Raw genomic sequence first — 15,383 nt, 5'->3', positions numbered from 1 at the left:
TTTATTTTATTTGTCGATTCCACGGTGTAACTTACTAAACATACAATCAAAAAATATATAACAGAAAATCTTGATAATCTTGATCTTAATCTTGATAAAAGGTAAAATATAAATATGCTGAGGAGCTTGGATTCACCTCAGGGAGAACAATTCGAGCACAGAATAATTTTACGGATTAGTCGTTTAATAATTACCCAGCTAAATCAGAGACGTAATAAGATATAATATATAAGGACTTCGGCTAAACGACTTGAAAGAGCAAAATAATTCAGTATTTTATAATGTTATATTTATATAACACTTGACAATATACAACTTCAATATAATAAATATCTATGGAGTTTAATTTGTTAGGTTCAACGAAATACATCAATGATTTTGTACTCTTCTCATATAGTCTGAGACTCCATCCATCACTGTCGGCTGTCAGCACAGAAAGGAGCAAAAACAGATAGATGCGTTAGATATTTTTATCGAATAATCATCACTGGCTCAAATATTTTTACCAAATTCCAAGCCATGGAGTTGTCTGAAATACTGTACAACAAAGCGGAGTACATTGAGACGGTAATATATTTGATATTTAGTCGTTGTTAGCTAGCTAGCTAACCGCTTGCTATTTGGCTAACTGGTAGCTGAAGCTGAACGGGGCGTTGGGCGTTGGATAACTGAAAACATCATTTTTGCTCATTTTAGACAGAAAATAGAAATAGAAACATTTTTTTACACAAATATTAATCATTTATTTTGGTTCATTTCAGGCTTCTGGCAATAAAGTGAGCAGACAGTCAGTGCTGTGTGGGAGTCAAAATATCGTCCTCAATGGCAAAGTATGGAAAGAAAAACACAAAAATACACCTGTCTGGCAGTAAATTATCCAATTTTCTTTTGTTGTAAATATGTTATTATCAGTGTATTCCGTTAGGCTTGTGATATAGCTGGACTCTTGTGTGTGTTGTTGTGTCTGGTCTCTCCTCCAGACTATTGTCATGAATGACTGCATCATCAGAGGAGACCTGGCTAATGTCAGGGTTGGCAGACACTGTGTCGTGAAGAGCCGGAGTGTTATTCGACCACCTTTCAAAAAGTTCAGCAAAGGGTAAAGTATCTTCCGCTCACAGCAAATATTCCAAACATTCGGACTGGAGCTGTGTCAAATTGACAGCACCAAATGCTGTATTATTTTCCACATTATTTAACCTCATGCGGGTATGACTGATGTGTCTTGATTATGATGTTACTTGCTTACGGTATTTGAACAGTTGATATAGTCACTGACGATGTAATAATAATCTGGAGATAAATGGACATGCAGGCAGAGACATCCACTGCATGCATGGGATGCAATGTATAATGGTCAAATATATCCAGAAAAGTCACTTAATTATAATGCTGAAGCATTTAATACCAGCAAGATACCTATATATTCTGTAATTATATTACCATAATCAAATCCCAAATGATTTTCACTTGTAAGCATCGCTATTTCAATGTAAACCACACTATATATATTATGGCGGATTCATTTTTTGTCAGTCATCTTATCAATGAATCAACTAATTGTTTCAGCTTTGAGTTGTAATGTGGCTGGTATATGGCAGAATATTGTATTCCAAATATTCTTACCACCGGGCTGTTTGTGCACATTTGGTGTGCCCAGTTTCTGGTTGCTGTTTGTCCATTAAACAAAGACTTAAACTTCATCTCTTTCTTCTCTCTCCCTGTTTCCTTGTAGAGTGGCGTTCTTCCCGCTACACATCGGAGACCACGTCTTCATCGAGGAGGACTGTGTGGTCAACGCAGCACAGATCGGTTCCTATGTCCACATAGGCAAGAACTGTGTCATAGTGAGTGGGATAAAAGCACACACACATCCGAGCTGATAGACAGAAAATGGAAACCATGCTGAGAGAGACGGAGCCATTGAGAGAGGACATAAACAGCAGTAGTGTCTCCTCTTGCCTATGGTGAAACAGTCACATGATAGTCATGTTCAGATGAACTGAACACAGCAGCAAACTGCTGGCAGACTGCTTTGAGCAGACCAAAGCACAGACCGGGGTTGGAATATGAAATGAAACACATTAATTACTAATTATTTTTTAATGTAACCGCAGCTGAGTTGCAGCCTTGCCCCAGTAGTAACAGATTACATTTAATTAGCAATTCTTTTGCAACATTCCACAGTTTAATGCAAAATTACAGTGCTAAATGGGGAACATCTGAATTTAAAATGGTTATATAGACAGAGAACTGTGTGTATTGTGCACAATCATATGTCTTGATTTTGGTTTCTAGGAGATAAAAATTGATTATTTTCAGTTTAAAACAATATATTGGTTTTCATTTTACTGGTTGATTGTTTAGGATATTTAAAAACATAAAATAAAAAAACAGGCAAGTGCCCATGAGATGTTGCTGGAGCCCAAACACTCAAACCTTAATAGGCGACTGTCTACACAAGACTTTAACGTGTTAAGCAAAAAAGGCAGGAGCAATTTACAGTGGCAGATAAGCAGCATAGACATTATTTTATTAGCTGATGTTTTGACAGCCTTGTGCCTGCTATAAACAGCTGAAATAAAAATACAGCAGATAACTCACCTGGAGTCAGTGAAAGCGTTTGATTCACTGGCGGATGATTGTTAATTTGCTTTTGCCTGTATTTTGTTGTTGTTTTGTGTGTCCAGGGTCGCCGCTGTGTGCTCAAGGACTGCTGTAAGATCTTAGACAACACTGTGCTTCCTCCTGAGACGGTGGTGCCGCCTTTCACTGTCTTCTCTGGATGCCCAGGTAAGCCATGCAACACCCACACCACTCCTGACCCTTCTGTGTATCTATCATGTCTTTACCTGTGTTCGTCTCTGTCTCTCTCAGGTCTGTTTTCAGGAGAGCTCCCAGAGTGCACACAGGACCTAATGATTGATGTAACCAAGAGCTACTACCAGAAGTTCCTGCCCCTCAGCCAGATCTGAGAACCACCCTCAGAAACTTCAGCAAGGTCCACACCCTTTCCAGCCAGTTTCAGGTCAGGGTCCTGAATGTCAGACTGAAGTGGACTCTGAGAGCTCACCTTTTATCCTTTTTCTCCCAGAGGCCTTGAGTTTCTCTTGCAACAAAAAAAAAACAATTATTCCTATTTAGAGTCCTTATTTGATCCTGGTTTTTGAGTTATTAGTGGAATCTGATATAGCTGCGGAAGGCATTTTTATATGTTTACAGCTCCAGACTGCAGTGAGAGTCTTGAAAAGTCTTTTAAATCGGGAGATCCTCTAAGGTGTTGTCACCAAACTGCCCACAGCATGTGCTCACGTTTACCACCCCAGCTAGTCTGAGATAAATCTCCTTAATGTATTTCTGTTTCTTATGAAAGCTTTGATCTTCTAATGAAGTAGGGTTACGTGGTCTTAGATACTTTTTCCTGTGCTGTGGAAAAACTCAAGGTCCTCTACATGGCTCCTGATAGTCACAGAGACCTAGAGAAAGAATGAAGCCCCTTTGTAGGTCGTTGTTGCTCTTTGGCAGCAGCAGTAGGTGAAGATGAGGAGGTGGAAGAGCTATGAAAGGAAAGAAGGTGAAAGGTGGAGGTGTTTGAAGAACGTGGGAACACAGCTTGTGAGATACTGTACATCATCCATGGACCAAAACAGTAGCAACAAAAGTTGTGTTTGAGGATGTTGGCTGTACATGTGCATTTATCACATCCACCCTTCATTTGGGCAACAGAGCAGTGCACTCAGTGAAGAAGTTGTTTTAGTCTCTCATTTTATTTTTGATGTTGAAGACCATGTGCTTGTTTGCTCTCTCCTTTACTGGCTTATGTAATTTATCATAAAACTTCTTTAATGTAGTGTGGAATTTTATTTCAGTATGTTTCAAACAATCAAATCAACTACAGCATTGATTTGAATGTTTTATGGTTGCAGGATGGCCCTCTTTGCTTTACCTCTGTCATTTTCTGTGAGCCTACAATAGCCAGAGCCAACATGCTAAATAGTGACGCAAATAAATAAATATAAATGCTTGAAAATCTGAGTGGTATGAGCTGGACTCTTTGGAATCTAAAAGGTACCCTGTGGAGTATTGACCACTAGGAGTGCTCTGGAGCAGTGTTTAAGGGGGTCCATGTTTTGTTTTGTTTTTTTTTCTGAAATGTGTATTTACACAAAGTTGAGTCAGCATTTATGGATGTTTTACCAGGAAGGAAATACATTCTACTCCTGAAGCCTTCAAGGTTACACACAGTGCGTTGTGGTAAGAAGACTGAATGTAAACATTTTGTTTGTGTACAAGAAGATTCCATAGAGCCCTTGTAAGCTAGTAGCTAGCACTTTTAAAGGTGCCCTGTGGAGTTTTCTCATAAACAAACAAAAGCTGTGTATATGTTCAGTCTTGCTCTCCAGAGCACATTGTGTTTATCCTAGAGGTCTAACAAATGTGTTAAATGCATTTCCTTTCACATGAAACATCTGCAAAGGTGATTTTTCAAAAGTTTGAATCTGACCTCATTTACATCCTTGTTTACAAGTTGAATTGTGTGAAACCTTATCGAGCTACCCATGTGCATGAGTGTCCCCCACGAGACAAACAGAATGGGGACCTGCTCATAAAAAGACTCCATACCACTGCTACCTTCCCTGGGTACCTTTAAGACAGTAGAAAGGCTCAGAGACAGAAAGAACTTGACAGACTCAGGACTGAGGTTACACTACGGTATGGGAACAGGATAACAAACTTGTGTAGGCTTGTCTTTCTACATTTCTTCATCAGACACTTTACATTGAGAAAAAAATCGTTCTAATGCTGTCCTCTGGCACCATCTAGTGTCCTGTAGCAGAGCTTCTTAGAGAAATGTTGACCCTAATCTTTTCAGGTCATTTCTGTTGACCTTCAATAGCTCAGTCCAGAAACGGAGTCACCACAAACTGACTCTGTGCCTTGAGGGCAATAGGAGGACAGAAACAATAACAGACCTGCTTCACGGTATTTCAAATGCATGACTCTTATTTGATTTCACTCACCTTAAATATCAATTAGCTCAATGGTCTGTGCAGGGAAAACCAATGAGATGGTTGGCATATTTCTGTTTATTAAATACCGAAAGCTTCTTTTAAAAAAAAAACAAAAAAAAAAAACTAAATAGTCACTTTGATTTTTCTTGCTTCTGCATTCTCTTGTGAAATATGTTCATTTTTAGTGTCTTGACCTCCTTTGAACAAACAATTGAATAAAATACACTAAAATTGCAAATTATGAATGTCACCAATATCCACAAATCCAGCCAGATTGGTCTAGTCTGTAGGGGGAAACCTGTGGTGCGAGTTGAATGTACAAAATAAAACTGCAAACACAGTGAGGTGTGAAAAAGAAAATCCACGTTTCTCTTACATTTTCGTTGGTTCAATTACCTTCAACTGATCCACTCTAGAAAAATGGGACTTGCCCTTTTTCATTTCCAAAAGTTCAAGTGGTGCAAGTTGACAGATGAGATGCCCTTGTACGGCAGGTTAAAAAAAAGGAACCCTTATGGATAAAATGTTAAGCAAATCCAATTTTTAAAAGCAACCAAATAAAACAAAACTCGTAAAATTTTATTTTTTTTTAATTAAACATAGTCCATCCAATTGCAACTCAATGGTTTTATTTCTTTTACATTGTGAACCACATATATCATACCAACAATTAAATGTTAAGTATATAGATTAGCCATTTATTACGTTTTAAACAAATGAGTATCAAGGAACAGCTAATAATAGTGTTGGCTCCAGAGACACGTGGCATGAGTCAGCCTCTTGTAACAATGTGGATGAAGGCCTGTGACTGGCTCAGGGGAAGAAAAGAAAAACACAAAGTGCCCCCTCTATTATAACCGGGCTAATCAGTGGGGGTCAACACTGCAGGTTGAACAGTGGGCTTGGAAAGAGAGCACCACCTTGCTCTTAGCCAACTCTTTAGTCAAGCCTTTGGAAAAGCTGTCCTTTCTTAGTCTGAATTTTTCTTTATTTTTCCTGTCAGCAGACACTTCTCATCTTCCCTTTAAACTGACATGTTGTTGTGCAACAGAAACACTGGGAGGTTAGAACTACTAATTTGTGGCTAATCGCACAATTTGGTTTCAGTCAGTAATGCTACCAATGCCAATGACGTGAGTAAAGTGTCTGGAGAAAGAAAACAAGTGAAATATTCAAAATTCATTCCTCTGATTTAATGAAGAGCATGTGGACAGGCAGTGAGGTCAGTCCTTGGGATTCACTCCCGCTCCAATCCACTTGTCAGCCACCCAACACTGTATTCTGCCATGGAGGACTCTGCAAGGTTGAGTCCCAGAGACTAAAACTCAGTGGACTCTTTTAGGGTAAAGGTTCCTATTCAAGAAATATGGATCCTTCCTATGTTACATTATTCACTAGACCTGTGATAGCTGAGGTTACCCAGAACTTAATGACATTGTATGGTTTTTTGTTTTTTTTTTTGTTTTTGTTTTTTTTGCAAAAGATGCAACCTTCCTTCACAGTAATCAGAAGCCCTCTAGACAAATCAAATCTCACTTTTCCAATATGAAGTTTACATTTTCAGTCTCATTCAGTTTTTTCCACTCATATGCAAGAACAAACTCTTAAACGCAGAGCTCTTCATTTTGACAGAATTGACAAATCTCAACCTGGTTCTTTTCTTTCATTGACTAGCCAGCGATCATGTATGAATATAAAAGCCAACCTATATGCAAAAGGAAGAAAAGAGAAGAAGAAGAAGAAGAAAAAAAAAAAAAAAAAAAAAATTCTGTGACCAAAATGTAACAGAAGTTAAAAAACTGGCATGCTTTATACAACTAAAGAAAATCTACTTTCCAGGTTATAAAAAGGTGAAGTGGAGCGAAGAAGTCAACAAAAATTGGGAAAAAGAAGGAAACACTGACATCTCACGAGTCAGCCACAGCGGGTATTTACAGGCATAAAGTTGAGTTTTACACCCCAGTCAGCTCACTGACAACTCACTGTGTCACTACTGCGACAGGGCATCACTGGAAATATCCATATTTGGTTTGATAAAAAAATGTTGATTTGTCTAGTTAATTATTTACACTTTTTTAGCTTCCTATGCTAAATGAAAGCATATTTCAACAATTGAGTGTGCTATGCTCACAAACAACTTTAGTTTTAACTCCAATTATCTTTCGTTAATATTCAAAAATAAGGCCCCCCCCCAAAAAAAAAAAAAAAGTCCATTACCAGTTCATATTACTTTACAAATTTGTAAGTATACCCACATTTCTGACTCATGTGATATCACTGTCTCCGACTCTGCTCCCTTACAGAAGGATGGCAGGTGACAACCATTTCAAGAATGAAACAAGCCCCGAGTTGCATCATCCTGTACCAAGTTTAAAAAAAAAAAAAAAAAAAAAAAACCCATTCACATCTTATTAATGCACGCACCCCTTATACAAAAAGCAGTTTCCCCAACAACCAATCCTGTAGCCCAATCGTCCAGTGACTTGTGTGTACTGGTTGGCATGTTTGGTGGGTTCTTTGGGAAGAGCTACCTTTGTAAGAACATTTCTGTGATTTATGCTTTCTTTAAAACACCGATTACCTTCCAATAAGTTAAATTATGTTTGACAGGGAAGGACTCTTGAGTCTCTGAATACAAGTTTAGCTCCAGTCTTGGGGCAGAAGTGACCCACAACTTGATCACTCACACTTTTGAAGAGTTTTCTAGTCATCAAGTGTTTACTTTTTCTAAGCACCAACAGGTAAGTAATGTGTGGACTGAACACAAGTGGGCCTGTTTAGGGCTGGACAAGGCTACAACTGCGATACAATGGAAGAGCCGATTTGTTTGCATGAGTTGGAAGTGAAAGCTAAGTGCAAAAATCCTTATTGCAACTCATCAGAATAATCACACGATCACATAAAACAGCAGCTGCTTTTGTAATAAGTATAGTGTCAAGGGGAAAGAGGGTGTCAGAGTCAGTCAACGGGTTGTCTGAGAAGCTGTATACAAAGAATTTTTTCCTTTCCATTATCCTAAAACGCACAAAAAAAAAAAAGGTCGAGAAGAATGCAAAATTAACTTGGCTATCATTGCTGCAAACAAACCAAGAATTTTAACACTGGTGGTTTAAAAGGGGCAATTGGCTTAACCAAATCAAACCACTGCTAAAGCAGAGAATATGGTCTAAATGTCCAGACATCAATAGCCTGCTATTGGTAGTTATATGCCGTCAGCCCCGTAACCAGAGAAATGTCACTGGTTACCATCAGCAGATGAGGCAGGATGATGCCACTGAGGCAATTTAGCTCCACCACTGACAGACAGGCAAAGTCAAATAGGAGCTGCAATGATGAAGTAACAGAAAGAAGAGGTGGGTTGTTTGATGCAGAGGTGAGTCTCTGACAGAGCTGGGTCCAACATTTGGCGAGCAACTCGATTCACTGAGTGAGACGATTTGATAATGGCCCTCACTTCCTTATTAAGGTGGTGGGTGAGGATGAGTGAGGTTAAGGGAGGGAAGGGCACAAATGTGTCAAGGATCAAGTGGCTTTTACTTGTAAAGCAGCACAGTGCATTTTCACCCCTTTGAGAACTGTCTGCATCCCAGAATGATTTGGTTCCTTCGTTGTCTCCTTTCCAGGGCAGCGATGTCTGAGGAGTGTGTAATGTGGTCCAGACCTCCCAGTCTCTCTAACACTCCCTCACACACACACACTCTCAAAAAGTGTTCTGATTGCAGAGCAGTGATTTGTAGTAATAGTGTTGGAAAAGGAGACACGGAAAATAATTCATCCAACATCTGATTAGACTGAAAGGAGAGTTCAGCCCCCGTTTTCATTTTCAGCCCGGGTTCTTTTGCACAGCTAGCCATCCGAAATGTCTGTCTGTCCATCTGTGCATCTGTCCCACATAAGCCCATCCATCCCCCTCTCCTAGCCTTGGCTTTGAAGGCCCCCCCCCCCCCCCACCCCCCACCCCCTCATACACATAGGCAAGCAGCAGATCAGATCATCCTGTTGCGTTTGTGCGTAGGGGAGTCTGTGATGACATCACTACATTGGGTGGAGTTTCGTTTCCTGGTTCCTCCCCCTCCAGCGGAGGCTGAGCCTGTAGAGTCCAGATGCAGTGCCATCTCCTCTGAGATGAAAGTGTTCAGGTCGACGTCTTGAAGCCCATTACGCCTGCTGCGGCACACGGGCCCCGAGCCAGAAGAACCACCTCCACCGGCACCGCCTCCAGTACTGCTGCTCCCGCTCACATGTGTGGGAGAACCTGGAGCACCGGAGCGCACACTGATACTTGCCATGGCTCCACTTAGACCTAGAGGAAGACAGGATGGAGAGGAGAGATAGGCAACAAACAAAGAATCATGGAATGGAGAAATAAGACATAAGCAAGGTACTTCATAAAAAGCTTGATAACCTGGATTAAAATATTATCTGGAAAAAAGTATTTCATTAAGTTACTGCTAAACAACAGTAAGTTTAGTAGCAGCTGCAACCATGAATCTCTATTACCAATTTCCTTTTCAGGGCGGCAAGTTTTGCACTCTGGTTTGGTAGGATGGTGCGTCAATCTTCCCAGAGGAGATATTTATTATGTCAGGGAACATAGCTTGTAAGTATTAATCGCTGACATAATTTACAGATGTAAATAGTATGTCACATTTTCTCTCTCTCTCTCAGAGATATAACCAGGGCTATTAAAATGTGGCAAGGTAAGCACTCAGCAAATAAACACCTCCTTGACAAGACTTCATCTTTTGATAAAGTCACTTGCTTGGGCTGTTATTTGTCTCCATTTTGGATTTCAGACAAGTTGGGTCACAAGGTACAAGCTTCTTCAGAAAGGCATTGTTAGGATGTTTACCACAAAACAGCATTTGAAGCAGCCATCTCACAAACACACAGGCCATCACTGAGTGCCAAAACTTAGGCTAAACAAAATCACTCCCATTGCAATAAAAACATGCACGGCTGCTGTGCATGTGACGCAATAAGGGAGGTGACAGGTTCAACTTCAAACCACACTGTGGTAAACCACTCAAAACCATTTGTATCCCCCAAATGTAAGAATGACAGAGCTGTCTACTTGTGATCAAGTATGTACTGCATTTGTGATGCAGCTTTCTCATTTTTAATCCAACAGATGCCACACTGGTTTTTAATCACAGTGATGACATTATGAAACATACACAAAAACTGGTTTGTGCAACAGATGTTAGAAATACAAAGTTTGTGTGCGTTACCACACTGAGTAAAACTGCGAATCTGATAAAGTCAAGGATGTTCTTGACAGAAATGTGAAACGCTAAATCAATTTTGTTTTTCAGTAACACACACAAACATCACTAGTGAAATGCAAAACGTATCTGATAATTGAGAAAGGAGACACACTGAAACATCCTGACACAGGCCGAACTTGTGTTTCTGTAACCTAAACCACCAAATGCCTAACATAATCCAACCTAACCTCAGCTACACCCTAAAATGGCCCCTTTAAAATTGGAGGACCTTTAGATAAACCACTGATTATTCAGTTGCTACGACAGCACACCAGAGATACCAACATACTGTAGCGTAACTGAATTACAAATAGAAATAGTTGCATCTACATATTTAAAAACTATTTGGCTTTCGGTTTAGTGAGATGTTTGCTCTCAAACACATACAAAACAGGAGGGACTAAAAAAGTGAGGTCGTCTTTCACCATTGGCCAATACTTACACACCCAACATACCCTTATCTCTGAGCTACATGTGGCAGTGTGAGATGACTGGAGGACAAGCGTAGTTGTTCATATACACTCTCTCACAAACTCATACTATAGTGCAGTGCTTAGACAACAAGACCAGTGGTACCACTTATTTTCTATCCAATAATGTAGCTGCCTCCTGTGTTGTAAAAAGTTCCTTATTAGTTGTCTGGAATGACTACTAGTGTGTAAGCTTTGAGCCAGGCTTGCACTTCACTTTTCTTACCATGCAATGCTATGGCCTCCCTGAAGGGCTGGAGATCTGCTTCCACAGATGAACCTGTCTCAGCTGGTGAATTAGCCCGACTAGGGGCCACCATGGCCAGCCGTGGGTTTGCCCTGCTACTCCTGTGTGGTGGTGCTTTGCCACACAGAAAACTGATAAGATCCTCCCTACGAATGGTTCTCCGACGTTTTTTCACCCAGGCCAACATATCCTGCAATCCAATGCAAGAGTGATTCATCCATCAATTAGCAAATGTTTAATTTTATTTTAAAAAAAAAATTAAAAAAATAAAAAATATGCGTCATGAAAACCTAATGTAGTCTGGTTCTTAAATGTCTAAGACACATGACAGGGAGGTGTAGTTTGTCCAGATACAAGAGAACTGATGTGCCTCACAAAAAGGTAGCATGAGAACAAAACCCACCTTATTACGGCGTTGGTGGCCTATTTGGATGCCCCGATCAAAGCTTCTCTGATGGGCCTCCACACTCTCTGCGATGGTGGAAACAATAATAAAAATAATCATCCTCATTAATTATGTATTACAAAGCCAAGCACATATATAATGTACCTTTAACAATGACAATGTGTTAGTTCAAGACCAGAAACCATTAGGAAAACTAAATATCATGGGTTTTAATGTGTATATTTTATTTAATTCTGTAGGTTTTACAAACATACCAAAAAAACAAAACAAAAACAAAGAACACGACTGGCAGCTTCTACAATAGCGAGTTACTTCCAGAGGGTGTCACCTACTACTCACTAGCACTACTCTACCTTGGAATCCTCTGCACATTTTATGGGAGATACACTGTCAAATCCAGTCCAATTTTGTTCTTACTACTACAAAACACATCTGTTTCACTGGTGAATTCCTGACATTGTGATAGTTAACTTTTAAAATATCATCTGTTTTTTTAACCTTATAATGAACATGTTTTTCACTGGCATACGAGAACCTACAAGCCCTGAGACAGACTCATCAATATGGAACTGATAAGGGTCATAATGACCAGGTCATTCACCACTTGATGGATGGGCCTGTCAGTAAAAACATGTCTACGTATACAAGTACAGTGATAGCCAGCCAAGGTCCATATTGATGGAATGAAGCACAAAAAAAAAAAAAAAAAAAGTGTATGTGTAGTAGTTTTGGCAGGTCAACAAATCCTGCTCAAGAGCACAAGGATGGAGAGACGAGTGATGTGGTTGTTACCTTTGTAGAGGTTGGTAACTGCTGTAGCAGCGTTCTGAAATGGCACCCACAATGAAAGGCCCTGCTGATGACATACTCTGTCTGTGGGAGGAAAGGGAAAATATGGTTGGTTTCTATAAGTGACATGCGGCCATAACTTAAAAGCAATCACCCTCATGATATAAAGATTAATGTGACCAACGGACAATAAAACATCTGAGAAGAACGACAACCTGGTGATTATGGAGTTGAGGTGAAGATCATTTTCATTCGCCATTTTGCCTTGCATCTACAATTTCAGGGACAGGGTTTGGCATAAAAATAACTGTAAGCTAGCGCTAAGGTTATATGGCTAGCTTTGCAGCAGCTTGTTTAGCAAGAAAGCACCGACACACCAACTTAACTGCCCTCTCAGCAGTAAAGTTGCAAAGACATGTCAAACACACAATCCAAACATGGATAGACTTAATAGGTCGAGCTCTGTCACTTTGGACAGGAAGTTACTATGTCTGAGAACACAACAGCCATAGCAGATTGTAGACAAACCAATATTTCCACATCGAACCAATATTATCCTCGCCATTTTGTGATTATAACGCTAGCTACGCGTTACTGAACAAACTGCTCACTCAGCAACAAACCAGGCGTTTAAAAGCAAGTGTTGACTTCTGTGCTGCTAACTTATGTCTTTATAGGACATTTCAATAGCAAATCGCGACTGGTATTACAGACAGTAACACTGACAGTGTACAAGACTGTCATCTGGGAATGTCGCGTAGCTACGATTGTTATTACCATCGCCATTTTGTAACTAGCCTGGCTAACCTTACGTTAGCTATTCGCTGCTGTCTAACTTGGTGTCAACAGGGTAGCTTACTAAGAAAAACGTAATCATGTTAAGTAAAGATACTCTAATTATATCAGTCAAACTAGTTGTTGTTGATAAACAATAGACACTGATATATAACACCACATTCGAATTCATAACTGTGTTTCTCACTGGCTAGCACAAGTTAGCTAAATTTAGTATTGCAAAATCAGCTGTAAATGTTACCCAGGACTGACTAGCGAGTTAGCTAACGAGCTAGTTAGCATTCTACCATTACTGACGCTTACGTTAGTTCACAGTGACGCTTGGTAAATGGCCAGGTTGCTAACCAACAAGCCAAAGGCTTAGTGGTAATGTAGGTACCGCTAGACGAACAAGCAAACAGAACCCGCTGGTTCGAACCTTTGTATAACTGTGCCACAGCAGTGGCGGAGTTCTGGAAAAGATGCCACAGTTTATCCTGGTCGTTGTCAGCCTCTTCCTCGCTCGGCTCCCTCTGCTCCGCTTCGGCCAAACACTGCCGCTCCCATTTTGAGAACCAGTGCTCGGGTCCGTGTTCCTGTATCTCCGAGTCTCCGTCTTCCTTCTTCTCCTCCATTTAACGCACCAAAAACTCGAGGAAATGCGCTTTTAATCTTAAAAAAATAAATAAATAGACACCGTCTTAAGAGTTATTTAAGCAAAGTCATTAATATTGCTACCGTTTTTACTATTTCGCACTATTATACAGTCCTACCACCTATTACTACCATCTCTGAAGATAAGCTTAGCTAACTGTTTTTCCTAGTTGCCGACGTCGGTATATATATACAACGCAGACTATCCTGTTATGCGATTCATCCCGCCCATCACTCTAGATGTCAGGGATAATTGGCCACATGAGCACTGCAGGGTAGGCTTGAGGTCTTTGCTCAGATCTTGATTGGGTCTCCGGTATGTCCGTAACAGCATTGACACAAAAGAACCTCCGTGAAAATTACCCATAAACTAAAGCTTGCAAGAGAGTGAGAGTTTTGGCATGAAAACTGCTCTGTAGGAATAAAAAATGTAATTAAGCCAGCAATAATATAATATAATATGATATGATATAACATAATAATTTACATATATAGTGTATATGTAAATGAAAACTGGTTTATATATAGAGTTGATTATTATTATTATAATCTTCTGTAAGCTTATATATCACTTATTAGGCGGCACCATCTGGAAGTCCACATTCAACTCGTATAAGACGACTCACCTCTGAGAAAAGTTGAGTTTTTGATATGATAATTAACAAATTGCTTTAATAATGAAAGATGACCACAGACACCACCAAACCTCGACGGTATCTAACGCCAAGTTCGGGTGTAGTTCTGCTTTTATCCACTGGATGATGCCATTTACTCAAAATCTGAAGGCTTGTCTGTGTCAGCCACGGCCGGTCTGGTTTCAGCACTGCAGAAATGTACCGGCTAAGGCATAATTCATCATTGGACGTCGTTTGTCCTACACAATGGCAAAACCGACTGATTTAATATTTAAATACACACGCGTTCCACTACGAAATATGTGAAAATGTTCAGATAGGCAAAAAGGTTGCAGGCTATTTTTTGTGGATGGATAATTCAGGAATTTTGGATGTGCCTGATCTAAATTAGTACCTAGTTTTTATGTACGGTTTTTGGCATATTTTCTGTAAAGTACCCTAATTTAACGAAACCTTAATTAATACAGTATTTTACAGCAAAACAGGGTCTCTGGTAAAAACACCACTTAGTGCAACCCGGCCCCTGGAAACTTTTGAGTAAACAGACTTACTTGAGAAGCATCACAAGAACAGGCTGTATAACACCTATAATAAATAAAATAATATGAATCACATGGATTTGCAAATAAACAAGCAAGTACCTACAAGTCAAAGTAGTGGGTAAATCGAATAATTTAGGGTAAACAACTATATAACATCCAACAAAGCAGCCCATGGCTGAGACTATCAAGCCACTTCACAACTACTACTAGACTGCAAAGTAGAAAGTAACCCATTGCAATGCTGTAGCACAATGTAAAATACTCCAATGGAGTTGTTTCAACATTCAGACAATGTTTTTATCCGGTCTTTTCCACAATAAATCACTGATTGGGGCCCCAATGCAACATACACTCATCAGTATGCAAAGCCGTGAATTGTCGTTCCTATAATTTCAATTCATGTAATAACTGTTGTCAGTACTTATATTACATTCCATCCTGCATCAGATGCACACGCCTTATCCCCGTCATTTAACATGGACGTGAACCTGCCCGGGGATGGGCCAGTGTTTGGATCTCCATCCGGATGTGACATTTCAGAGAAGAGCGCGACCGCCATTTTGAGATTTACCTCAGACTCGTCACAT

At 39.9% G+C, this 15,383-nt stretch overlaps 2 protein-coding genes across 2 annotated transcripts; one reads left to right on the top strand and one right to left on the bottom strand.

Moving 5' to 3' along the window:
• The first annotated feature begins 386 nt into the window (after nucleotides 1–386).
• On the top strand, nucleotides 387–5,106 carry dctn5 (dynactin 5). Its single transcript, XM_040154436.1, has 6 exons — nucleotides 387–567; nucleotides 762–830; nucleotides 981–1,099; nucleotides 1,736–1,847; nucleotides 2,691–2,793; nucleotides 2,878–5,106. The coding sequence occupies exons 1-6, from the start codon at nucleotides 520–522 to the stop codon at nucleotides 2,973–2,975; spliced, it is 549 nt and encodes a 182-aa protein (XP_040010370.1). The 5' UTR covers nucleotides 387–519; the 3' UTR covers nucleotides 2,976–5,106.
• Nucleotides 5,107–8,995: 3,889 nt separating this feature from the next.
• c3h16orf72 (chromosome 3 C16orf72 homolog) lies at nucleotides 8,996–13,820 on the bottom strand. The gene is made up of 5 exons (XM_040156737.1): nucleotides 13,405–13,820; nucleotides 12,195–12,275; nucleotides 11,400–11,467; nucleotides 10,976–11,186; nucleotides 8,996–9,315 (listed from the first exon to the last, which is right to left on the bottom strand). Exons 1-5 carry the CDS (start codon nucleotides 13,598–13,600, stop codon nucleotides 8,999–9,001), a joined length of 873 nt encoding a protein of 290 aa, XP_040012671.1. The 5' UTR covers nucleotides 13,601–13,820; the 3' UTR covers nucleotides 8,996–8,998.
• Between the last annotated feature and the right edge of the window lie 1,563 nt (nucleotides 13,821–15,383).

Source organism: Xiphias gladius, chromosome 3 (assembly GCF_016859285.1).
Source record: "Xiphias gladius isolate SHS-SW01 ecotype Sanya breed wild chromosome 3, ASM1685928v1, whole genome shotgun sequence".
In the NCBI taxonomy this organism is placed as follows: Eukaryota; Metazoa; Chordata; class Actinopteri; order Istiophoriformes; family Xiphiidae; genus Xiphias; species Xiphias gladius.
This window is presented reverse-complemented; position numbering and strand designations above follow the sequence as displayed.